The sequence below is a fragment of the Cryphonectria parasitica genome (assembly GCF_011745365.1).
Source record: "Cryphonectria parasitica EP155 unplaced genomic scaffold M406scaffold_9, whole genome shotgun sequence".
NCBI classification, from domain to species: domain Eukaryota; kingdom Fungi; phylum Ascomycota; class Sordariomycetes; order Diaporthales; family Cryphonectriaceae; genus Cryphonectria; species Cryphonectria parasitica.
Window position 1 is genome coordinate 2454354 of NW_024468917.1, and position 25764 is coordinate 2480117.

Here is a 25764-nt window from a genome sequence, read left to right on the forward strand (position 1 = left end):
TTGAATGTCCTCAGAGACCTGTAGGGACGTCCTTTATTTCCAATCGTTTCCTCATTTCTCTTTTATGACAACTACTCAATTCACAATCAGAACAGGCTGGCTCCAAGCGACTAGTCACACTTATGCAGGTGAACTTATTTTGATGGCGACCTATTCGAACAACCTTTGGGTGATAAACATGTGGCCGTGCCCATCGGCTTTGATTTCCCATATAATGATGGTGTCATTTACATCATCAAGAATTTTGATACAGCTAATTTTATATATATTCAGGTTTGCTATCATGCCAATATACCGAGCATTATGACTTGGTTCCAAAGCAAGAAGCTTGTAGACCTTCTACGCCAGCTGGCTAAGATGACACAGACAACTTATCAAAATCGCCTTCGACTTACGGTTCCTTCATGTCCTTCAAGACTGCCCATTGACGGGTCTTCATATCGTTCCGACCATTCAGCATCACTTGAAAGCCAAAGCGTTGTGGAGAGCAAAGTGGTTAGAGGAGATCCAAATCGTGGACAGTGTATTCGATCTAAAAAAGAGTGACACTCGCTTGCAGACCATCCAGAATAGAAGGCGACAAGGAGGAAGTACGAATCTAGATACCCTGGTCCGAGGAGGGCCTGCTCCTCTCATCGGCACCAAGTCAGAGTCTCCTGATCATCATCGCCCAGCACTACCCAACACCCTTCGCGCCTTCCCAATGCCCTCAGATGCAGTACCGGTTGTTCCTTCCCCGTCTAGTCCTTGTTAAACATTCGTAAGGAAACTATCATTAATTCATGTCGTCTCAACATTTTGCCCCTCCAACCAACTCCATGGTATGAACTTGTCGTCTCTTTCTCTTCCTTCCTTCCTTTTTTTTTTCGTTTTGGTTTCTTTTGTATTTAGCTTTGTTGTTGTTGAGCGGCGAGTAAGAAAGCATCAATCGATCTACTCATCCTCAAACAGACCACCGAGGACCTTCAGGGCAGTGCCGCCGACGGTCTCAATGTCGTGCAGGACCTCGGAGGAGCGCTGGGCGAGAGGAGCATCGCGGGTCTCGCTGCGCTTCAGGTCCTCGAGGGCACTCGCCGCCCAGGAGGCAACCTTGGGCAGAGCATTCTCGGCAACACCCTCAATATCGCTGACGATACCAGAGCGGGCAGCCAGAGGAGCATCCACGGTCTCGCTGCGCTTCAGGTCCTCAAAGGCATCCAGGGCCCAGGGCAGGACCTTGCCGGCAACACCCTCAATATCGCTGACGATACCAGAGCGGGCAGCCAGAGGAGCATCCACGGTCTCGCTGCGCTTGAGGTCCTCAAAGGCATCCAGGGCCCATGGCAGGACCTTGCCGGCAACACCCTCAACCTCGCTGACAATGCCAGAGCGGGCGGCGAGGGGCGCATCGACGGTCTCGGTGCTGCGCTTCTCGGCGGCGTCGAGGGCATCAAGGCCCCAGGAGGCGACCTTGGGGAGCACACTCTCGCCGACGCTCTCGACGTCGGACCAGAAGCCGGTGCGCTTAGCCACAGGGGCGTCGTAGGTCTCGGTCACATCGCGCAGGTCGATGCCAGCACCGCTGGCGGCACTCTTGACATCATCCCAGACACCAGAGAGGGCGTCCTCGCCGACGGTCTTGGCAGCACCACCAGCAAGGGACTTGGCAGCATCGCCCAGCAGAGAGCCGACACTACGGACGTAATGAGAGGGCTGGTCGTCACGCTTCAGGCCAATGTCGCTGGCGATGGCAGAGAGGCCATCCTCGCCAGCAGTCTTGGCCGCACCGCCAGCCAGGGCCTTGGCAGCATCACCCAGAAGGGAGCCGATGCCACGGACATAGTGCGAAGGCTGATCGTCGCGCTTCAGGCCAATATCGCTAGCGATGGCAGAGAGACCATCCTCACCAGCAGTCTTGGCCGCACCGCCAGCCAGAGCCTTGGCGGCGTCGCCCAGGAGAGAGCCGAGGCTGCGGACGTGCTGGGAGGGCTGGCCATCGCGCTTGGAGGTGACGTCGCTGTACAGGGTCTCGGCACCGTCAACGATGCCCGTGCCGATCTCGCTGCCGATGCTGCCAGCCGCGCCGGTGAGGGCAGACTCGCCAGCCTTGAGCAGAGAGCTGCTCACCGACCTCTCCTCAGGGGTGGTGAAGAGGTCGCTCACACCGCGAACGTGGTAGGCAGGCTGATCCTCGCGCTTCAGGCCGATTTTGCTTGCGAGGCTCTTAACACCGTCGACAACCTCAGTGCCGATACCGCTGCCGGCACTGCTGGCAGCACCAGTCACGCCGGCACCGATGGCCTTGTCGAGGAGCGACTCGCCCTCCTTGGCGGCGTCCTCAGCAACGGTACCAACCACGGACCGCTCCTGCGGCATGGTGAAGAGATCGCTCACGCCACGGACGTGATAGGCAGGCTGGTCCTCGCGCTTCAGGCCGATCTTGCTGGCGAGGCTCTTGACGCCGTCGACAACCTCAGTGCCGATACCACTGCCGGCACTGCTGGCAGCACCAGTCACGCCGGCACCGATGGCCTTGTCGAGAAGGGACTCACCCTCCTTGGCAGCATCCTCAGCGACGGTGGTGACGACTGATCGCTCTTGGTTGATGTCGAAAATGGGGAGGCTAAGGTCCAACTTGCCGTCGACGGGGCTGCTGAGAGACTGAACGGGAGCCGTCTGGGCAGTCTCCAGGTAAGCGATGGTGGCCAGGATGGCGGCGAGGATCTCGTTGGAACGCATATTGAATGATTGGGTGGTGAGAGGAGATAGAAGAGACCGGCTCTAAACAATTATGTATATAAAAATAAGGAGGAGGGGAAAGGACAGTGGATGGAGTTGGAGGGTCTGTTGAGATTGAGGATTGTGTTGTCCAAAAAGAGTGAACGAGCAATTATTAGGTATTACCGAACGAATGGTGTTGTTGAATTATTACTGCAAGGAAAGACAGAGGAAAAAGTGCCACTACCAGAGTAGACACTATGAGAGAAGTGAAAGACTGAAAGGAGAGGGAATGATTGATGATGATGATGAGGAAAGGAGAAGACTAAGCACAACAGAAGGCAGGAGGAGTCGTGACATATATACACTTTTTTCTTCTTTCGACTCTGCTAAAGCCCATCGCAGCCAGTATGGTCAGTGTCTACTCTACCATTGCGGGATGCCTGGACGATCGAGGTCAGGTTGTCGTAGTCAGCCTCATACTGGTCACGGGCGTGTGTGTACTGTGCACGCGCGTTCCTGCATGCTGCAACGCTTTGTTCGTCCACCGAGTGAATGCCACAGGATTCGGGCTTGGAGGCCGGGCCGGGGCCGCAGGGCTTGGCTTGGCTTTGCATGGCAATGGCAATGGCATCGAAACTTGACCCTGATGCCTGTAGATCTTGCTTGCATGTGCGGGTGTGGTGTGTGGTCCCCGATCCAGGCTGGTTGCCTGATCCTGCCCTGCTTACTACTCCGGTTCCACCAAACCGGATCGAGAAGGCGCCGCCCAAAAGATATTTTAGTGTTAAGGATACTAGAGAGTATGTATGAGTCAGCTGGCCTGGAACGGGAGACCGGCCTTAACCACGCAATCATTACCCTTTCATCATACATGCCCCTTTTGTCAGATGTCCTGCCTGCTTTTGACCTTGCGTCCTGCTTCTTACTCTCCAAGTGCTACGGATGAGACGTGAGAGATGCTGGAGAAGGGGTTGTGTGTGTGACAGATCTTTGTGGTGGAATCTGATCTGGAACCAAAAAGTCCTCCAGGCATGTCACAAGCCACCAATGGTGGTTCCTTTGGCCGTGTGATTCTTGCCCCCCCCCCCCTTCTCACCCTCCTCTCTCCGCAAGATTATTCTACGTACACATTCCCTACTGCAAGCACTGCATATTACATGTAAGATAAGCGAAAGGTCTTAGGAACCCAGTAAGCAAGAGGCCCCCTGTGGATGTGTTGACGCGTATCTGTTGGCTGGCGGGAGGAATGACTTGCATGATTACGGCTAACCCGATTTCTTCGGGGCACGTTCCTGGCCGAAATCTCGCTTCACCAGCCTACAGCTCCATTTTCTAAGTATAATGAGGCTAAAAGTTACTAATGCGCTGTTCGTGCTCCTACTGTCAAGATTAGACATCTGGGTTACAATTGGCTTGAATCCCATCCAAAAGAAGACAGGACGAAGGAGGAAGAAGAAGAAGGAAACCCCTGCAGAGCATACTATACTGTGGTGATAGACAAGCAGCAGCCTTGCATGTTTTGATTTCAATTCCCACCCGCTGATTCCAGCCCTGGGCCTCAAACCAAAGGACCGGTGCCGGCCTTCCTTGATGCAAGACAATACGAACCTGCGCCGATTGGGCCCAGTGCCGGGGCCCTTCGGCCTTTGGCCTTTGGGGCTTAGACTTTTTGCTTGCTTGCTGCACGATTGGAAGCACGTGTTGATGCACGTCAGGCAGACATCCCCATCGAGGGCCGTGGCCTTTCTCCATGGAACTGGTTCGTGCATCAGGGCTGGGTTACATGGCCTGGGGAAGGCATACTAATTGCCCTCGTTGCTGAACTGCACCTCCTACTCTCTTCTTTGAGAACGGAAAGTGGGCAGGGTGTTTGGAGGTTTTGCTCAAACTGAGTGTTGTGTTTGGTTAATATTCAGTTGAGGAGCTGAAGTACATTGAGGGACTATGGTGTCTAATTACTCGATAGTAATTCCGAGCCATGGATTTACTTGAGTATATAGACTGACTTCGTAATGAAACCAAGCAGCAATGCATGATCAGATGTCGGAATCAAGGTCGACTAATCAGGTATCTTTTGGCTATCTAGATACTCAATGTCAACTTCCAGAGTCTGTCATGATCCACAGAGTGACAATTCGCTAGTGTTCATGTGCCAAAGGACTGCCCTTTGTAAACACGTTCTTGAAACTCACCACCCTCATCTTCCCCCTCTCAAATAAATATTGTTTACCTAAAAGTACAAACAAAGGGCGAGATACGCTTTCCGCGGTTTGATTACATTGCATGGTATGTAATGCAAACAATTCAACCGGCAAGACATACCGAGCTGACCTTAATTAATAAGCAGCCGTATTAGATCATCTCGAGACTTTTCCTGTCAGCAGGCAGGGAACACGTCCAACATCTCAACCCCCTTTCAACACCTAGGGGAAGACATCAGAACAAGAGGCTGACAGTGCTGAGTAAAGTGTCACAAAGCTTGTCCACAAAGCTTGTCCACCAAGCCCGCCCGGCCTGCCCGGCCGTTCCAAGTGTGCTGCAACGCCCTGCCAAAGTGATATTGCAAAGGACAAAAATCCCATGAGAGGGATTCAACTGTGGAGAATCACTAAGCCCCCGGACGCAAGCGACGCAGGATTGCCGGCCAGGTGGAGAAGGGAGACAGAACAGGATCATCAGTTGATGGACTAGGCCATAGTGAGGAATACTCTAGGCCTGAGAAGGCTTCTAATTCTACTTATTTTGTATGTAAATTACTACAGGATCTGGGTGCATGGATCCCTTCCTTTTCCCCGATTTATTCTTGGCAATGCTTGTATCACTGCGCTGGGATTTATGCGAGCTTTCCTCGGCTGTACATTACAGTAGTTCATTAAACAAATTCCAGAAGAGGGCAGAATTAGCAACTACTTAATCTCTGCGCTTTACATACAGGATATTCGTCGGGGAAGAAACATTGTAACCGAGTTTAGCCTCAACTGACTCAACTGTCGTTATGCAGGTCAGTGTAGCAGCCTGTTTGGTGAGTATGTTGCAAGCCAATGGCTTGGTCATAGGGGTAAGCCCGAGTGATATGATGTCTTCTCATTCTTTAGAACGGTAAATACGACATATGCATCGAATGGCCGTGTGTTCTGCTGCTAGATAGCCTTCACAACTATAGACAAACTGGCCTCATTACACCTCTGTATTATTGGACCTCTGTACTGAACCTCAAGGTATGGAAATTATCTTCATCTTCATCTATAGCTCCAAGGTAGCCAGTATTTTTGCTCCTTGTCCTGGTAGCACTGCAAAAAATTGCTCGGTCGCTTAAACCAGTTCCGTTGCGAACTAGTATCGCACACCTGTCTTCGCATCAGAAAGTCCTCAGGTTAAGGCATCGTGTCCCAGATAGCCGTTGTTATAAATACCCTTTGACTTTCCCAGGATATCGAAATGTTCCAAGCGATTCCTCTCATGCACATCATCCAGTTGGTAACTAGTGACCAGGCATTCTTGTACTGTGAGATATTCCAGTACGGCACTGTGAATGCTGCGAGACGCCACTTCCTGCAGGAATTGCAGCAGATTTGGATCCTGACAAGTATACACTGTGCAAGCCAAAGTCTCCGAGCCGCGTTGTTCCAGATTTGGAGCTGGTGCGAGCTGCTCTGTTGTGCAGCTTGTGATGAATATCCTCGGGGGCCTCGTGATTGAAAACCAAAGCTGGCGAGGTCGGAATTGGGGTGGTGTAATCTTTGGTCACCCTGATATCTTTGGGAAAGATGATAGCCTTGCTAGCCTTGAAGTTCTTCTTCGAGCGGTGATGATGATGAACGTCCGTCGTTGGCCGGAGGGATGAAAATGGATGCGTATTACCTGATATTGTACCAGTGCAGCTGGGGCGCATGCAGATTTAGCATCAAATGCGACAACTGCAGAAGTTCACTCGTCACATGGCGGCACCATTGGATTTGAATCCGCTCTTGCGGCCACCATCCCGACATCCTATCCGCAGAGCCGGGGCCCCCTCGTACTTGACACTGACAGCCCCAGCGACAGCTCCTTAAGTGGATTCCAGGACATTGTTTGATTTCAGGCCGCGGACGGTGGCCAGAAAGACATCGCACGCAAGACTATAAGCCTTGGGCTTGCTGAGAAAGATGGAGATTCTCATGTAAGGATAGCTCAACCTCGTCCAGCACTGTCATTGCCATGCTGAAGCTGTACGCCGCGTCATCCCAGACAGCTTTCCAGGAGCGGTGACTTGTGCTAGGTTGAGCGAGCGCCAGGACCTCCTTATCGTCCTGGAAACTTGCATCAATATCAAGGTGTAGTGAGGAGTTCCGCCACTCTCGGAGTGTTGCTTGATGTCTCGAAAAGCCACGGCCAAGAGAAGGAGGGCCTTGGGATCTGCTGCGATGCCCATCCCAGTAGTACGATGCCTATGATGGTGCAGTCTTGCAAGAGACACCCTAGGTAGCTTTGGCCTGTGAGACCCACCAGCTTTCAGAGTGCTGTCATTGTCAGTTGGATGTTCTTGCATTTGGAGAAGGTGGTGTAGGAGCCACAGGAAGCTTTGCGCTCTACAGCCCGGCAGGTTAGACGGAGGGAAGCGATATCGCTTGGGCCCAGAGCTGTAACTTTGCACTCAACCAGCTCGGTCGGCAGATCTTCGACGACTGTTGCCATCTTGTGGGTCTCTGCTTGGTATATATTTTGCAGTAAATATGAGCTTGAGAAGGGACCGGAAGAAGTCCGTCCTGAGGTAACAACAGGGAGCAAGACAGCTCTCGTTTGTATATGCGTGTAAGCTGGATTACATAACAAAAGCTGGACCTGGACGGGCGAGCGCTGATGATGTGACTTGCAAAAAGAAGATGTGGAAGAAGTTTTAAGTTATTTCTAAGTGTCTAAATTATGCATAGCATGTGCAGCCCCAAATACAGGATGTCTTCCCATAGTGAACAAGCCATTCCCTATTAAATGCTGTCGATATTTCAAACTCGGTTTATACCAGTATACATACTATGGCACAAGAGCTGCTATCAAACCCCTGCAGCGGGCCCGGTGCGGGCGAATCAAAATGCGGCCACCCAGGACCGCATTATACCCGTTACAAGGGGCTCTGCTGTACAATACAATGGGGAAAGAGCCTCGGCTCATCTGCTTGGTCCGGGCGGACGCTGTAATAACGGTGTACTGCGTGTACAGAAACCCTCCCACTGTACAGTGAACCTCTTTGTCCTTGCTTGTTCTTCTTCTTTCCTTCCCTTTTGACTGCTTTGGATAGAATAAATAATTTCATTCTTCCTCATCTCAGATCCCAACTGAATTTCCTCATTCGGACCAACATGGATGTCAACTCCCTTTTCAACGTCAAAGTGAGTGAATTCCACAGAGAGAGCGCGACGGAGAAGAAAACCAAGAAACCACTCCTCCGTTACACTTCTCTTATTCGTATTCTATTTCCTCCCTTTCTTTTTTTGGCTGAGAGAGACTTTGCTAAAGCCACAACACAATCAGGGCAAGGTGGTGCTCGTCACGGGCGGGGCAAAGGGCATCGGTCGTATGATCTCGGAGGGTTTTGTGGCGAATGGTGCAAAGGTGTACATCTCGTCGAGAGACGGCAAGGCCTGTGAGAAGGCCGCGGCGGAACTCACCGCTCTCGGTACGTATCACTGCATGGTGACAAGGCCGAGAGGGTCTTTTTTCTTCTCTCTATTCGTTGCGTATTTGTTTCCTCAGCTAGGTTGTTCCTGATGAGGTAGAGCAGCCTCGTCAAGCTGTGAGAAACAGACCCTTGCTCGACCTCTTGTGTTGAACCCCCCTTATCTCCTCCGCAAGCAGCAGAGACAGCCTCTCATAGCATCTTTTGCCACTATCTTCTAAGCAGAAGACTTGAGATTGCAGCCTTACAAGCAGTCCAACTACCAAGTAAAAGAGCCCCCAGGCTGATCTTCTCCAGGACAACAATCCGGCGGCAGCGCCATCGCCCTCCCAGCCGACCTCCAGTCCCTAGAAGCCTGCAAATCCCTCGCCGCCGAGCTCACCCGCCGCGAGGGCGACCGTGAAGGCCTGCACATCCTCATCAACAACTCGGGCGCCGCATGGGGCGACTCCTTCGACACCCACCCAGACCACGCCTGGACCAAGCTTCTCACCCTGAACCTGCAGCGCGTCTTCACGCTGACGCAGCTCCTGGCCCCTCTCCTGGAGAAAGCAAGCAAGCGCGGCGGCGGCGGTGGTGACGACGACCCTGCGCGCGTAATCAACATCGGCAGCATTGACGCCATCCGCGTCCCGACCATCGAGAACTATGCCTACAGCGCGAGCAAAGCGGGCCTGCACCAGCTGACACGCACCTCGGCGGTGGCGCTGGGCCCGAGGGGGATCACGGTGAATACGCTTGCCTGCGGGCCGTTCCCTAGCAAGATGATGAAGGCGGTGCTGGATAGTGCGGGGAAGGAGCTGGCGGAGGCGAACCCCTTGGGCCGCATCGGGACCCCTGAGGATGCTGCGGGTGCTTGTCTTTTCCTGTCTGGGCGGGCAGGGTGAGTCTTGTTTTCCTTCTTTCTCATTCTTCCTTCCCTTCTTTCTCTTGTCGGGGAGTGATAGGACAGCAATGGGGTGTGCAATATGCTGACATGCCACAGTGCTTTCGTGAACGGTGCGACGCTCACCCTGGACGGCGGTATACACCTGCTCTCTAGACTGTAAATAATACAAAGAAGCTCGACTGGGTAGGCGGTTCTTGACTCAATGAAGACTTGGGCCACGAGTGGATTCTACTGTATGAGGATCACTTTATTCCCCAGCTTGCATGCTGCTGGGCTGGGATCCTCGCTCTGCCTTGTGGTGTGCCTGTGTCTTCCGCCTTTCTGGATGAAGCGATGGAGTTACGAGCTGGGTGAGAGAAGCCTCATGAGACAGAGGGTACGGACTGTACAGCATCATGGAGGGGAGAAAGAAAAAAAGAAAAAAAAAAAGGGGGGGGGGGAAGGGGTGTCAGGTCACAGCCAACCATACCATGCGAGTGAGGCGCACAATGAGAAAATATGTAGAATCAGGCCCACCTCAATAGAAAGGGCTTCTAGTCATCTCTCATAAATTTGTAACACACTAGACTTGGTCCTATTAGAAAACTCCGCGCTCCCCCTTAATCTAGTACCTGCCTCCCGCCTCTCTGTCTCCCAGTCTGACCTTTGTGGGGGGTTTTTGTATCTTTAAAATCCATTGCCCATGACCTCTCTGATGCCATGCCCCTGTCTGACCATGATGAAATAATTCTATGAAGCCACTGAGGGAAGGAGGCTTGGAAAGGTTCTGTACCGATCTCTAGTCTGTAAGCCCAGGAACAAGCCGACCGGCCCGTCCATCCAGCTCTTTGATCACCCAGGTCGATATGAATAGCCTCTCTCTTGATACAAGCAAGACTAAGAAAGAAATGTACCATGAACATGCAAGAGGAAACAAGAAAGAGGGAAATATATGAGAATAATTCAGGCATGCAGGATTTAAAAGAGAAGAGGAAATAAAAGAGAAACAAAGAAAAAAGAGGCCGAAAAAGGGATATCATTGAAGCACCCTGTGCCAACTCCATGCGCCTGCCTGCCTGCCTAAACCGGCCTTTCCGTCCTAGGTATGCTGTTATTTCCCGACCGTGCGCTTCGTATTTTTTTTATTTATAATTGTTTTGTTGCTCTTTGCTTATTCTGGGCCCGCATGCTGGATGAGCTCGGTGGCATCGTCCTAGTGGATCGTCCCATGCATCGTGTTCTTGGTGTTCCGATACCAACAAGATCGAGTCGACAGTTGTGGTTTGGGGCCGAGAGAGGAGGGGAGGGGGGTGGGGGGGAGAAGGAGTGAATACAGAAGCGCTCTCCTCCATGGCTTCGACATGTCGACGGGACGACTCAGAGACTCTCCTTGTTGGGTGACAGGAGCGTCTGAATCGGTAACAACCCTTGCGACTTGTGGGAGCTCATGTTCGTGGGTGCAAAGAGGGAAAGAAACACCCCTCTTGGAATTGGCCGCGTCCCATCCCAGGATTGTGCGAGGCGGGGTGCTGCACAGCATGAACCTGTGCCCTTGGGGCAAGGAGCCCAAGTCGTGCACGACACAGACCGCAAACAGCACCACCAGGCCGACCACCAGTTCAGAAGTCCACTTGCCCCCCCCCCCCCCTTTCCCATCCAAACATTGTGGAATACGAGAGGGTGGATGTTCTTCTGGTCTCTCCATCCCAAGGCTAAGTCGTGTCCCCCCTTCCATCCAACCCAACACCACACCTGAGGTCTCTCTTGTCTGCCTCTCATTTATGACAGCCCAACGTTCTCGAGATCCCTGATCATGACAGCCACCTGCGCGCGCTTGGCAGCCTCAGCAACCAGCGTGAAGTCCTTGAGGAACGTGTCGGTCGAGGGATTCTTCATTGGTACGTCCCTGGGGGCGGGGGGCGGGGGAATGGCGCCGAAGCTCCCCTTGGCCGCCTGCGTCTGCGGCCAGTTGGTCGGGGGTTGGGCTTGCTGGTGAGTGGGCGACGAGAGCGGGGCGTCCATGATTATTTTCTTCTTTGGTTTGGTTGAGTGTGTATGAGAGAAAGAAGATGATTGAAGGGTGGGGTTGGTGGTGGGAGAAGCTCCACGACTATGGTTCGAGATGCGGCGGCAGTAGTTGGTCGCTCCTTCTTGTATGTGTAGAGGGACTGGTGATAAAAGAGAGGCAACGGGCTAGGGTTCAGCTCGGGTCTTTCCTTCCTCTTCCTCGTGGGAAGTTGCGGTGGAGGCAGCTCGTGTACTTTGGTAGGATGTTCAGGTGGGCGAAAAATCGAGGGGTGTGGGACCAAGATCTGCTGAAACGGCGAGGCGGATGACGATGGTGGTGAGGATGACGATAGGACGGCGGATGAGATAAGAGGAGTCAGGAGAGAGTCAAAGGTGGAGGTATGTATGGCGAGGCGAGGTCAGGCGAGATGAACGAGGTGGGAGATGTGGAGTAGTGCGAGGCGAGAACAAGAAAGAAAGCACGCGAGGTCTCCGACGGAAGGGAGGGAGCGTATTATTGAGTGGTGGTAGGAGTAATCATATGTTACTACGCAAGGCAGACGCTGTGTGTTCCTTTTTCTGGACTGGTTCGTCCTGAGCTGAACTGGACCGGACAATGAGCTGGATTGGAGTGGATGAGATCAGATCCAGATAAGGTTTGGGTTTGAAATGGTGTAGTTTTGGCACATGAGATACGTCTTGGTCTGTCTTTAGTTGGTTGTTGTAGGAGAGGAGAAGACGGGGGAGAGAATAGACCGAGGATAGAGAGAGAGAAAAAGGGTGTGTGTATATGAGTCTTTGCTCTTCCTTTTTCAAGATTTCACAGTCAAGCCCCCAAGAAGATCGGTACTCTGCCGAGCCGAAGTGTGTGGGGTAAAACTCTTTTGTTCATGTATAACCCAGTCCCCTGTCGGCAGAGCGATAGGAGGGATAGGAAGAAGAAGGGCAGAAAAGGGAGAAACCTTGAAGATGAAATCCAGCCTGGGGCGATACAAGCAGAAAGCGAGGCCGCGAGAGAGGCAGAGACGACAAGAATGCGAAAAGAGAAAAGAAAACGAAGTGGATACCGCCCCAAGCTGCTGTGGATATTTCAAGGCTGCGCGCGCACTGGGTCGGCAGAACGGGCCTGGCTGAGTGTGTGAGAGTGCGTGGTGACGATGATGGGGGGGAAGGACAAGGACCTCCCCTCTCTTCTCGACCTCGAGTCAGACCTTGTCTTCTACTACTATCAATAATGCTTCTTTGTTTCCTCTCTGGCGGAGATTATCTTTTCCGTATTTGCTACGTTGTCCGTACATCGAGAACACGTGCTGCAGGGCAGATTTGTTTGCTTTCTGATTTCCTCCCTCCTCACCTCAAAGAGAAAGAGATAGAGAAATATAGAACTTTAGTTTGTCCCACCAGAGATACTTCATTGTCAAATGCAGGACCCCGCGTGCCCGCCGAGGCAGGGCCAAGGCACAGCAGCCAGGGCGACAACTCTATGCAGGAGATCGTACGGAGGAGTGGAACGAGTTAGTGTGGTCGAGGATCCTGCACTTAACAGGGGGTACATTGGCTTGACAGGACTAGCACCTCCCTTCAGGCGTGCAACAGCCGAGGGATCTGCGTGTGGGGCCCCGCGTTGGGTGTACCTTTTGTTTGGACGGATCTGCACAAAAGGGGCATGATCTCCTGTACGTTGTATCTTGTGCATGCCATTTACTACAGGGAATACTTTAAAGAAAAAACGCGGTAGTACTCTAGGCAGCGCCAAGTGCGGTACCGCACTGCATCGCATCATTCGAGGATGGAGGCCTGATCAAGACCTTTTTTCCTCCTTCTTTCCAGATGGGGACGGCTACGAAAATGCATCACATCAGCCCATGTTACCTCGCCCCTTCTGTTTTCTTCATCTTCTCTTATGCAATGCAGCAAGGGAGAAAAGAAACAGAGATGCTCATATCTCTACATCATCATCATTTTTCCGAGGGCCTAAACCCTGAGAGCAAGATAAGAATATGCCACCTGAGCCATTCATCTGCCCATGACACAACCAAGTAGCCTCCTCGTCTCAGTCTCTCTCTCTGTGTCCCCCCTGGCTACTCCAACTAGCTAGGACGCGAAGTGCCTTGGAAAGAGGGCCGCTTCCGGACTTGTTCTCCCCCCCCCCCTGCTTCGATTCATCACGATCTCTCTCCCTTTCTTTCTCTCTTTCTCTCTCTCGTCATTCCCTTCGTTAAATTGCTTGTTCTTGGGAAAACAAGGCATCGGAGGCTATTAAAAGCGAGCGGGCGACAAGGCAAGGGAGCACTGAGATGATGGGCTAGATAGGGCCGAGATAGTAAGTACATGGTACCGGCGATACGACGGCTGGATTCCTGTCATACTACAGTACGATGTATACCGCCAGGCGGGAAATTCCGGGTGGGATAGAGAGAAAGAAGGAAGAGAGAGAAAACGGCCCATGTCATGCAGTGGGCTGCGCTAGAGAAACTCGCTACCCCGTCGTTGTACCTCGGTGGATTTCGGCCATCTTGCGTCCTCACTCGCCTCATACAATCATCACCGCCTCGACAGAGCGAGGAAGTTTTTATCCCTTTCTTTCCGAGAGGTGATCAGGGGGAGCAGTTGATCGAGGGTCAGGGATATTTCGCCGAGTTGCAGGGCCACAAATCGAGGACTCCTATGGAGGACTACTATGTACTTGTATCGAGTCGTGCGTGTTGGACCCTGAATTTTGAGTTTTGCGTCAAGAGCAGACTTTTTTTTTTCTCTTTCTTTTTTGGACCCATGCCCCTCCCTTACTCTTCTACTAGTCCATAGTAACCTTTTCCTTTCTCTTTATTGTTTACTTAAATTCAGTCCGTTTATCATCTCCTCTAGCGCTGAGGGTCGCAGACAAGGCAGGCAGGGCCTCGAACGTGTAAGCCATCTCTGTAGCGCGAGAATAACCGCTACCGTATACACGATACAACATAGTATAAACTATCTGTAGACACCCTGCAGATCTATGTACGTATCGTGATACTCATGGAAATTTACATGATCTATGCTTGACAAGAAGGGTCATGTATACTCCCTGTTCAGGACCAGGCACAGTACTGTTCTGTCAATCCAATTACAACAACACGATATCGTATTTGCTCTGGAAAGGAAGAGCATCAATTAGGAAGAACAGGGGAAGGGGAGGTGTAGAGAGAAGATGCAGCACGCAGGCACAGGATGCAGACCAAATGCAGGTCCCAATCGAATAGATGCAGTGGAGACCCGGGTAAACTCTCGCCGCATGCCTCGGGCCGGCCTTCCCAAGCACCGACACGCGCTATCGTACCTCTTCCCTGACCGCTGTTGCAGCCTCGCACGACGTCAGTCCAGCCACTCTCAGCCTCGCCTTGCAATTTTTTTTTCCCCTTCTCTTATACTTTTTTCTTCTATTCTCTATCTCATCCTTGCTCCATACCCACACCACCCACCCAAAAAGTTTCGTACACCCCATTAAGGCGAAACTGTATTCTTATACGTCATCCTGTATAACAACTGAGAAGGGCCTGCTTTCGTTCTAGAACCACACCCCTCACCCCGCCCCGGCCTTAACACCCCTTGCTCGCCAAGGCGGCTCGAATCCAACCCACACAAACAACCCAGGTCAAAGCTTCTAGAAGACGCCAACCGGGGTTGTGTCTCCCCACGAGCAAGCAACAAGCTGCCGCCACCACATCACCTGACAAACGAAGAGAATACGCGACCCTTACAAGGCGATGCGATGACATCTGCCCACCAGCCCGGCACCAGGGACTCCTCAAGGAGCTGGATCCCGTCCATCCCCTCTCCCCTCCAGCGCCTGTTCGCCGCCGTGCCCCTCGTCGCCTACCCTCCCAACGAGCTCCCGCGCCGGTCACCCACATCAAGTGACCTTCCTACTCTCCATGTCTTCATCTCCGAGGAGGACGCCGCGAGGGGACGGCCGAGCTTCAACCCCTCGTGTCTGAAGTGGCAGGTCAGTTCCTTCTCCTTCTCCCTGTCCTTCTGTGCCCTCCTCTTCCTCCCTTCTGCTGCAAAGATTCACCCAACAAACTGACATCTTTGCATACATACACATACACCAGACCTACCTCCGCCTCGCCTCCATCGAACACAACCTCCAACCCTCCACCAACCACGCCTCCCCGACGGGCTCTCTCCCTTTTCTTCAGGCCGCCCTCCCATCGACCCCAGAGCACCGCCTCGACGCCCGTCACCTCCTCCCTATTCCCTCCTCCCGCCTAGACTCGTACGCCAGACAGCACGGCTCGCTCCCCCCTTCTTCTTCTTCCTCCTCCTCCTCCTCCTCCTCCTCCTCCCAGCAGCAGCAACAGCAACAGCCGGTCTCATCCGCCGCAACAACCCCCGACGCCCGCTACCATCGGCAACAGGTCTACCAGTCCCTCCTCGATACCGCCATCCGCAGCGCCTGGCTCTACACCCTCTACCTCTCCCCTCCCAACGAGCCTGTCCTGCGCAGTCTCTACGTCGACCCAACCTCCCGCTCCCCCCTCGTCCGCCGTGCCCTGCTCACCCAGCTCCGCACTGCCGCCCGCGCCGAGATTGTCCGCGCCTCTGGGGGCGGTGCGACGACGACAACGAGTGCCGCCGAAGGAGCAGCAGCAGCAGCAGCAGGAGGAGGAGGAGGAGGCTGGTCGCTGTCACTGGGGAGCTTGGGCGGCGGGGACCTGCTCACATGGGTCTTGGGAGGCAGGCCGGCGGTCGACCCGGCCAAGGTCTACGAGGATGCGCGAAGAGCGTTCACGGCGCTGGAAGCAGTTCTGTCTGCGGCCGGGGCTGAGGCTGTAGCTGGTACTAGTCCGAGCCCAGAAGAAGAAGAAGAGCTAGAACATGAAGAAAGAGGACAAGAAGCAGCAGCAACAGGTGGTGCTGCTGCTGGAGGCCCATGGTTCTTCGGCAGCCCCAACCCGACCCTCTTCGACGCCGCCGTCTTCAGCTACACCTACCTCATCCTGCACGACGACTACACCCCCGCCGGCACCACCTGGGGGGACGACACGCTGCGGCACATTGTGCGAGACGACTGCCCGCGTCTGGTGGCACATGTCGAGAGGATCTTGGAGCTGGGCTGGGGCTCGCAGGGGAGGGTGTGAGAGGGGGCGATGGAAGGAGAGACAAAACTAAAACAAAACTGGAAGGGGAAAAAATCGGCAGATAGCCGATTCGTCATAGCTTCCACTCGGCGCCACGAATGTTTCCCCTCTTTCCCTTTGCAGGTGAGCCGGGAAAGATCTATACAATGGTTTCTTATTTATCATCAAGATCTCAGGACCAATTACCTTCTCCGCGAGAAAGATCAAGGGCCGGGGGTTTGGGGAAGAGGGGGGGAGGGGGGGAGGGAGGCTGGCCACTTTGCTCCCCTCTGTTACACATATACCTACCCATCTATCAAGTTCAGACACAAGGGAAGAGATTCAGCAGCTAATCCCATCCATCTCCATAGAGAGGAGAACGATTTGGCATCAAGTCCTGCCGAGAGTCCTATAGGAAAGAAAGCAGGACTTGCAGAAGGTGTACAAAGCCTAGATATGTGTATATTCCACAAAAGGATACTCTTAAAATGACGACTGCGAAGAGACTGCCTACCTCGTCGTCTTCATCAATATTCTCTGAGCCACCCATCCCCGTACACTTATCTATCACTGGATCTCGATCCTTGATCCAGCTTGCCCCTGGACTAAAAGTCACTGCCCAGGAGAACATCAGATTGAAGATACGTCAATCTCGGTATTTCCATTTCGCTAATTGAGCACGTGGGTAGTAGTACTGCTCCCGCTACCATCTCTATGTGACATGCCTGCGCATTATCATGCCTGTGCATTGACCGCTGCTTATTCCTGTCCGACACATGCTTGGCCATTTTGAATGAGCACGTTCCCATATGCTACGCATGCTCACTATCGGTGATCCTGACCTATCTGACGATGTCCGCCCGTCCAGCCCACTGGCAGTCAAACCCATCTGCCTTCCTTCGAAATCAGTCAGTACTGGTCCTCCTAACACGGCAGTGTCTATCTATCCCAATGGGCATTCCCAAGTCGTGAGTCCGTCAGGCCCTTCCATGCGTGAGTGGGGTGAAGGCGAATCCGAGAACAAAAAGACAAAAAAAGGGAGAGGAAAAAAGAATGATAACGGGTGAGCACAACGCCAGCTTCCATCCCTTCCTTCCGTAACCGTATTACTCCTGAATCGAAATCAACGAATCGGTCCATCCCAACCGGAAAATGCTGGCGAATTGTTCTCGCAGAAGTGGAAAAGAACACAAGAAAAAGGAAAAGTTGAGGAGAGAGTTGCCACTGGTTATGTGCATAAGAAGTGAAGAGGCACGCCACAGGACCCGTATGCCAGCACATGTCTCTTGAAAAGTCGACCACCGAGCCATCACGGGAAAATTACTGGCTGCACACGAGGACGAGGCTGTTCCGAGAAAACGCTTCCACGGACACCTGCTCGGGAGTGGTCCGTACTATATCCATTATGCGCTGCTGCCGTACACGGATGGCTGATTTTCTCCGGATAATGAGTCTATCGTAACCACAGCAGGGCCGCCCAAGCTGAAAAAAAGTGGAAGATGTAACGGTACGTAGATGAGAATTGCAGGCTCTTTGCATAGAGGCATAGTGAGGGGAAGGCTTGTGTTGTGAAAACGCCGGTGCAGCAATACCGACTTAGGGCTCATATCTGTTCGGCGACGGCCTGTCAGGCCTCAGGACAAACGTGTGTCGTCTAAGCCTTCTCGCCTCCTGGTCGTAATCGCTTCTCAATCTGTCGGCGGCGATGACCCGAGTGCGATGCACATACGAGTCCACAATGCCCTAAAAGTCAGACTTGCTGGGCTCGACCTCGTCAATGATGCTCTTCATGGTGACGAAGGCACCGGGGCCACCATTCTCTGCTAGGTCATCGAGGAGCACGCTTGTCTGCGCGTAGACATTCTCGATGGCCGCACGTGAGGACTTGCCCAGGGATTCTGCACCACCAAGTTAGTCCAACAACCTCAACGTCACACTGTAGATGCTTGCAAGAGAGAGAGCGTGTCAAAACCCACGTAATATCACAGAGTTCAGTTCCTCCGCAACTGCCACACGACCCTTACGGTCCAGCAGATGCGCAACCTTGGATTCCTTCAGAGGGTTTGGATATGCCATCAAGCTGAAGATGTCCTCCAGAGCCTGCTGCACCTCCTTCCGCTTATCGCCGGCGTACTCAGCCTGGAGGGACTGGCCGTACAGCAGAGCAACCTGCGTAAGGTCGCCGGCGCCGTCGGAACCCCTTTGGCCGCTAGAGTCTCTCACGTCATTGTCGTCGTCGTCCAGCTCCATCTCCTCGCCTTGTGGCGGGTGGTTGTGTCCATTTTGGCTGCGCCTTTCGCCGCCGACCAGATTCATCTCAGCCTCTCGCCGGATCATCTCGATGAACTTTCGGCACCGGAGACGAAAGTAAACTTGTTCATTTTCCTGTAGCACTTGGGGATAATATGCGTTGGTGTGCTTAAGCGCCTTGTCAATATCGCCCTCTAGAATCGCCCGCCGGATCCCTGCACGTTGTGAGTGAGTAGGAAGACTACTACGTCTGATTTTTGAACCGAGGTCAGACTTACTTTGCCGGTTGTTGGCATCCTCATCATCTTTGATATCGATGCCGGGCACCTGAACGTTGGGGTCTAAACACAGTGACTGCTTCTCGGTTTGTATTTCTTGGGCGAAAGCTCTCGCCGTCTCGACGTAGCCGTCATGTTGCAAAAATTGAAGAACCTGAGCGGCCGTCAGCTTCAGTCATCAACAAGGTCCGGGCCTTAGAACAACCCACCAGCTGCTGGATCAGATCCGTCTCGTTGAGTGGCGGCGCAAGTTTGCTAGTGTCCGCTTTGGAGATCTCCGCCTCGAGATGGTGAATCTCCTTCTGCACAGTCGGTCAGCACATGATTCTTGCAATTTTGAAATTCGAGGGCAGACCCAGCCCCGCTCCGTCCAGTATGAATCAGACATCTTCTCAATGAACTCATCCAGTGTCCAAACCTGGTGATCGTCGGGCGTCTGAGGCGTTGCTGGAGACGCTGGTCTCTGCAGTGGCTGGCTCTGGACTGTCCGATCGGTACACCACGGAGACCTTGAGGGCGTTGGAGTTCTTGCCCTCCGCTGCTGGTCGAAGCTGAAGAGGACGGCTCTGTCTGACGACAGCGGGGCACTCTGCCTCCGCGATCCCGGCTGCTGCTGCCAGATGGGGTCGTCGAAGACTTCGTGTATCCACAGGGGAAAGACATGCCCGAGAGAACTGTTCATGACGGTGTGTATAAGGGAGAGGGAAGAATGAAAGAAAAGGAAAGTCAAATGCTAAAAGAGTGTAGGGATGTTACATGCCTTCATGTGGGAATCGATATCAAAAACAAACCGTGTTTGTCCAAAGTTGACACGGACGTGTTCGCCCGTCTTTTTCAGTCCAACCGAGGGATACAGCTTCCCCTTGACTTCCTTGAAAGCAGGGCCTAGAACATCGAGGGTACGTCAGCACATGGCAGTCGCAGGGCACCAGATCAACCCCCCCTCCCCCCAGTCCTGTCCCGATCGCCCTAGACATACCTATCAAATGACCGTTCTTGGTGAAGAAGGCCGAATTTGTCCTGAAGTTGACACCACAGCCTATCGTGTCGCCGCCCGAGAATAACGGACCATAGTTCCTGCCCACATTCTGTGAGGCAAAGACGTGGCCATCGTCACCATGGTAGCCCCACGACTCGGACTCCCAGCCGGGAGCTCGGTTCAGCGAGACGGACTTGCTGGAAAAGCCGATGGCAATGGTGGTGCTGCGGCGGTAGATATCATAAATCAGTCAGAGAAGCACTCTTTCCCGCCAACTCAAAGAAGATGAAGAGGAAAAAGTAAAGAAACAAGGAGGTATGGGGAAAAAACCTACTCGGTGTGTTTTCTAGACAATATCGTGACCTCGAAGTAATACAGTCCACACTGCACGGGCATGGGGTGATCGGCGCGGACAGCATAGGCCTCGTGCTCCCTCTCGTTGGGGTTCCTCGCGGTGCACTTGACCTCCAGGTCGTCCGACAGCAACTCCAGGCCCGATGCCTTTTCCTCCTTACTTGTGCCCCACTTTGTGGGCAGCGGGCCTATCGCGTCCTCCTCTTGCTCGTGTGCGGGTGTACGCTCCACCACGTCCCTGGCAATGCCCATGTGGTACGACTGCGACGCTGAATTCTTGCCGGCCCCGTTGGCCGCCTGTGAGCCGTTGGGCTCCCTGCTATGCAGAAGTGCCTTTTGCCGGGCCTGTTGCTCGAGCCTCGCCAGGTAGCTGGAGCCCTCGAGGTAGGAGGGTCTGGGGAAGTTGTTGTATGATGTGGTGGTGCCGGAGCCGCCGGCCGCCGTGTGGATTGGGTCTGTCCGCCCCGCGAGGACGGCCTCCACGCCCGGGAGTGTCTCGAAGCTGGATCGATTCATGAACAGCTCGAAGGCCCTCGAGGACTCTGGAAGCTGCTGGCTGGGTGCTGCGTAGAAGCTGCTCGCCCCAGCGGCACCGTCCAGATTGCCGCCGTTCTGCGTCATGATTCCTGCTGGCTCCCAGTCTCGTGCCGAGCCAGAGATATTGTGATTTCGGTGTGCTGCAGGGCTCCAGTCGGCGTCGGAGGGATTGAGAATGTTGCTGAAGGAGGTCGGGCCCGTCCTGCTGGTGCTGCCCGTCCTCTCTCGCGATTCGGACGCTGCTGCTACTCGTGCATACGTGATATGGGGTTGGGCCGGATCGTAGATGTTGTCGTGTCTTTGCGTATTTTGGGAATGCTGAAAAGGACTGCTCATAGTTGTCTGGGTTATTCAGCAGACTTGGGCGGAGGACAGGAAGAAGAGGTAGAAGACAGGTGAGGTAGAGACTAAGGGTCCAAGACGTGAATGGCTGGGCTGGGTTGGTTCCGGAACGAATGGCTTCGATGCTTTGAGGGGAGGGGCTGTCAGGCAGCTGCAGCAGAATCAGAAGCTTCCTCAGCTGCCTATCAATACCACTTTCACGAGACAGATGTCCAGACAGATAGAATATTGCATACCTCTCTTTCTGCTTCCTTCTTAGGTTGGCTGGCTGGCTCGCTTTGGGGCCGGCCGTGGTGGGATGAGGTGCACCTTGGGTGGAGGCACGTCACTTGTTCCCGCTGCTTAGTCTACCTAAGCTGAGCTCAATCGGGACATAAAGAGAACACAAGGCACACGAGACTGGAGGCCGAGACAAGCCGCTTTCTGGCAATGAACCCTTTTCAGAAAAGCAATGCACATGAAAACAACAGCTTTTCCTCCTCAGAGAAGGACAAATCCAGTTGGAGAGGAAGAGTGGGGGAAGGGGGGAAACGGAAGGAGAGGAAAGACGTTGAGAGAGTCGGGGTAGTTAGTGAGTGGTGGAGTTGTCGCTATCAATACGTTATCATGTAGAGTCAGGAGGTAGGTGGTGCTAAAAGTCATAGCAGGAGGGAGTTTATCAAAGAATGTGCATGTGCCCTCTTTACAAAAGCACACCCTGGAAGGGGGGGGGGGGCGCAATGATGCATTGATCCAATGTTCTCCACTGGCGACAAGTCCAAACGCAGCCAGCACGGTGGGTTTCGTCTTCTACAGAGTGCCAAGCTGTAGTTTGCCTTTCGTTTACCCCTGGCAGGTTAGGCCACACCACAGCACTGCACTGCATTGCCCTGCACATTGAGCTAGTGGCTAAAGAGGACTCAGTCAATACTCCTTCAGAAGCAGACACACCCTGTCTCAATGCAATGAAAGCCCAACACGTAGCTGCTCGTTGCGTTTGGGAATCTGAACCAGCATTTTATTGGCAGATATTTCTTGAAGAAAAAAAATCTATGTCCGAAAGGAGGAGGAAAAGGAACAAATACTGTATACTTTGTGCTGTTGAACCATGGTAGAGTTGGCCCTTGCTCCTAAGTCGCCGGAAACGCCCTACTCTAGGAGCAGCAGGCAAGCTCAAGGGCATACATTCCAGACAAGATCAAGTTCGCAAGGAGAGCTTAGCAGCTACGTTTTCGAGCATGCCGACTAAATCATATGAATGATGGCGAGAATTTTTGTAATGAACCAACCTTATTAGATAGCACAGGAGGATAGTTGGTTCTTTCCTATTACAAATCCAAAACTCCGTACCCATTTCACTGAGGCCACACAGCAAAGCACTGGTAGGAGACGTAAACACACCACCATGGAAGGTCATGTCTCCAGAAACATCCACCACGAAGTAGATGTACTGAAATGAAATATATGGCACATTCAATTTCATGTCAATAGTGTGTGAGGACAGTGTCTCATATAATCAACGCATACAGCTACTGGCAGATTTCTATGCATAACCGGACAACCCCCAACGCCCTTCCGACATGGCAGTGGTCAGGCCGTCAAACCACCTGTAAACGCCATCTGTGCCTGGTACCTTTTTATTCCGTCCTTTCAGCTTCCAGGACGAATGACAGAGGAAGTGGATGTCAGCCATGGGCAAGAACCTTGCCCTAGAATAGTGCCACATCCTTTGCTGGAATTGTTTTCCCCCCGCAAACCTTGAACGCCAGTGTATTACATGCCCCTAACCAGGAAACCGAGAATGAAAGACGAGAGAAAAAAATGTTCGTGTCCCCGTGAAAAAGAGAGAATCGTCGTTTGCCCACGGCTGCCGCACTTAAGCACCAGCGGCAATAGCCATAGGGGCAGGCGAGGAGGCTTGAACGCTAGGAAGACTCTGCATCTCGACGTCGCCACCGGAATTGCTGTTGTCGGACTTGGTCGGCTGCTCGACGTTCTCCTTGTTCTCCTTGCTGCTGTCTGCGTTGGAGGCGGCGGCGGAGGCGGGCACTTCCTCAGGTGTAGCCTCGACGGGCTCCGGCTTGGGAGGGGCAGTCCAGCGATGAATCTCCCACTCGACACCGGTAAAGGTCTTGAGGCGGAAGCTGCCCTTGTTCCATTTGCGGCACGGCTTGCCACTACGGTCGAGGGCGCGCAAGCCGGCGTTGATGGCACCCTGGTTCGCCTTGGGGCCGAGCCGGTGGGCATTTCCTCGGGCGGGCTCAAGGGTACCATCCTCCCTGCGAGTTGGGTTAGTTCACTGTTGCATGCTTGCTCGAGGTCGTGGATGTGGAGAAAGGGAGAGAGGGAGAAGGCACCTACATTCGCTGTCTCTTCTTGGGGCCAGGCTTGCCTCGAACCTTGGCCTGCCCATCGCCGTTCGCTGCGGCTGCAGACCTCTTCTGACCCTTCTTCTTGTCGGGAGGACCCATCGCGGTCGGGGCGGGTGTGCCACCGTTGGCAGGCGTGGCTGGGCTGGAGTCGGAGACGTTCTCGGGGTTCGAGGCAGGGGCTGGCTGTGGTGTCGAGGCGCCAGGCGAGTCCTTGATGTCCTTCACCGGCGTATCCTCCTTGACGGGCTCGGGGGCGGGAGTTGGCGTCGGAGCAGGGTCGAGAAGGGCTCGCAGACGATCGGGCGAGACTTTGAGTGTGAGGATCTTGGAATCCTTGCTGCTGGAGGCCGAGGCCTTGCGCTGCTTGTCCTTGGCAGGCGTAGAAGTTCGGCTCGTTGAGGGTGCCATCGCTTTTGGCTGTGTGGAGGATCTGGACGTCGTCAAGAAAGTAGTATTCGTGTCGGGAGCGTGTAATCGCCGACTGGTGGGAGGACCGATGCCTTTTTATATGGAGCTCAATAATAGAGGCGACAGGGCAAGGCGGAGATGATGAATTGGCAAGAAAGGTATGCGTCTCTAGGGGGGAGAGTAGTGCGTATGCATGAGTGTGCGATTTGCGTACGTGCCTTGACGGGCGGGTTGGTTGCTGAGCAGATCCGATCCACTTGATCAGTTGGACGGGAAGGGAGGGTTGGTTGTTGGTGCGGTGCATAGAAGGAAAGAAGAAAAAAAATCAAGAGTCAGCCTGGCTGGGCTGGGCTTTTTTGGTGATGACAGGCGTGCAGAGTTATCTGCAGCGTGCGTGGTGGGATCAAGTGAGAAAAAAGTGTGCGCGACGGCGACGATGGAATTATAGTGGTGGTGATGGTGGTGTTGGGTGGTGATGGTTACGAAGGGAAGAAGAGAAAGAGGATGGGACGGCGAGGGTGGGAGGAATCCATCACCTGGACTTGTTTTATTGCCCGGTGCGGTGGGAGAGGAAACGTTCAAGTTTCGATGGTGCCGCTCGCGCTTCAGTCATTGTGCCTGTGGTGCTGGGCTGAGGTGGCCAGGCCTCGCGCTCTCCCTCACTCACCCCAAGGCGCCCAAGACGAGGACGGGACGGGTTTGGGTCTTGGAGGGAAATGCGAGCTTCGTAGCCCTGGCGCGGGCGATCAACCTTGTTTGAGCTCACCTGCAGGTGGCCGCCGCGGTCCCCCTGCCGCGGCTGGGGCTGGACTGGATTACATAAGGCAACCCAAGGCACTTTGTACCTCTGTACCCTTTCCTTTCTCTGCAACCCGTCGCTTGTCGATTCTATTTTCGTGGTCTCTCCTCCCTTTTTCTCTCTTTATTGTCCTGTCTGGAGTTTCTTTTCTTCCCCTTGTTCCTTTCATTGTCTCTCCCTCACTACAAGATGAATATGAACTGAAATACAAAGTGTATCGTTCCCCAACTTTTCACTCACCACATCATCATCTTCTTCCTCCTCAAAGTCTCCATCTCGGGTGTGGCAAGATAAGGAGGGTGCAGGCAGTGTGAACTTTGGTTTGGTGTGTCTCCGCTAGGACTGCTGAGAATTCTGCATGTATCTAGTCAGAAACTTTGTCACACTCCTAACAACACATCCTTGTTTCTATACCAGTTCTGCTGCCTATCACTGTTAATGGAGGACAAGCCACCGTATCATCGCCGACAGGTCTCACATCCCCTTCAAGGTCTCACTGCCACCCCATCCATCCATTCAGTGGGCGTCCAACTGCCCAAGCGCTCAATCTCCGGAAACCCGCCCACAGCCGATCCATCCATCTGACCTCGTCACCTCGTCCAAGAGGGAATAAGAATGAGGATCGCTCCCGCAGAAAAGGGAGCAGGAAAAAGGGGGTTCGTAACGTCTAAGTATCTCCTCACTTTGGTCCCCTCTCCCCTCCTCCCTTCAACAACAAATTGTTATGGCTCTGCATCCTGATTTTATCATCGTGCCTCATGATGCCGAACATGTCTGCTGCCGAATGAAGCCAAAGCTGGCTGGAGGAGGCAGGCACCGGCACGAGTCGATGGAGTACTATCACCAAAAGCGGAGTCACTAGAAAATCCAACCAAAGTCATGCTCCTTGATCACACAACCAACCGCGACAAATGAAAAGTATTATAACTCCGGAGCGAGAGCCCCCAGGCATAGATGGCGGCACCCACGAATCACTTTCCGACTCCACTCTAATAGTGTCATGCCTTTAACCCCCCGCCATAAGAGAGACAGAAAAAAATCGACCGTGCTCTCCTCGATTGGGATTTGGCACTTAAATAGGGGCTTTGCGCCTCTTCCAAAGAAGTTTTGACAACGTCAATGCGTCATTCATTGATGAGCGA

General features: G+C 53.4%; 7 protein-coding genes across 7 annotated transcripts; 3 read left to right on the forward strand and 4 right to left on the reverse strand.

Moving 5' to 3' along the window:
* Positions 1–498: 498 nt before the first annotated feature.
* Positions 499–3338, reverse strand: M406DRAFT_108385 (uncharacterized protein). The gene has a single exon (XM_040915295.1). The coding sequence runs from the start codon at positions 2716–2718 to the stop codon at positions 934–936; it is 1785 nt and encodes a 594-aa protein (XP_040772077.1). The 5' UTR covers positions 2719–3338; the 3' UTR covers positions 499–933.
* A 4698-nt stretch (positions 3339–8036) lies between these two features.
* Positions 8037–9817, forward strand: M406DRAFT_283033 (NAD(P)-binding protein; the record flags this gene model as incomplete). Its single annotated transcript, XM_040918500.1, has 4 exons — positions 8037–8066; positions 8209–8353; positions 8651–9236; positions 9339–9817. The coding sequence occupies 4 exons, from the start codon at positions 8037–8039 to the stop codon at positions 9400–9402; spliced, it is 825 nt and encodes a 274-aa protein (XP_040772078.1). The 3' UTR covers positions 9403–9817.
* Positions 9818–11000: 1183 nt separating this feature from the next.
* M406DRAFT_48149 (uncharacterized protein) lies at positions 11001–11243 on the reverse strand (the record flags this gene model as incomplete). Its single annotated transcript, XM_040924354.1, has 1 exon — positions 11001–11243. One exon carries the CDS (start codon positions 11241–11243, stop codon positions 11001–11003), a length of 243 nt encoding a protein of 80 aa, XP_040772079.1.
* A 3730-nt stretch (positions 11244–14973) lies between these two features.
* M406DRAFT_353706 (uncharacterized protein) lies at positions 14974–16345 on the forward strand (the record flags this gene model as incomplete). The annotated part of the gene is made up of 2 exons (XM_040922781.1): positions 14974–15207; positions 15317–16345. The coding sequence occupies 2 exons, from the start codon at positions 14974–14976 to the stop codon at positions 16343–16345; spliced, it is 1263 nt and encodes a 420-aa protein (XP_040772080.1).
* A 616-nt stretch (positions 16346–16961) lies between these two features.
* Positions 16962–17363, forward strand: M406DRAFT_57161 (uncharacterized protein; the record flags this gene model as incomplete). Its single annotated transcript, XM_040924580.1, has 1 exon — positions 16962–17363. A coding segment is annotated over exon 1 (230 nt), but the record flags the coding sequence as incomplete, so codon positions are not given.
* Positions 17364–18091: 728 nt separating this feature from the next.
* M406DRAFT_12357 (uncharacterized protein) lies at positions 18092–20626 on the reverse strand (the record flags this gene model as incomplete). The annotated part of the gene is made up of 7 exons (XM_040915376.1): positions 18092–18222; positions 18301–18789; positions 18853–19006; positions 19062–19117; positions 19609–19737; positions 19832–20055; positions 20166–20626. Coding segments are annotated over 7 exons (1644 nt in total), but the record flags the coding sequence as incomplete, so codon positions are not given.
* A 1874-nt stretch (positions 20627–22500) lies between these two features.
* On the reverse strand, positions 22501–24496 carry M406DRAFT_358480 (uncharacterized protein). The gene is made up of 2 exons (XM_040923907.1): positions 23405–24496; positions 22501–23322 (listed from the first exon to the last, which is right to left on the reverse strand). Exons 1-2 carry the CDS (start codon positions 23821–23823, stop codon positions 22920–22922), a joined length of 822 nt encoding a protein of 273 aa, XP_040772083.1. The 5' UTR covers positions 23824–24496; the 3' UTR covers positions 22501–22919.
* Positions 24497–25764: the final 1268 nt, after the last annotated feature.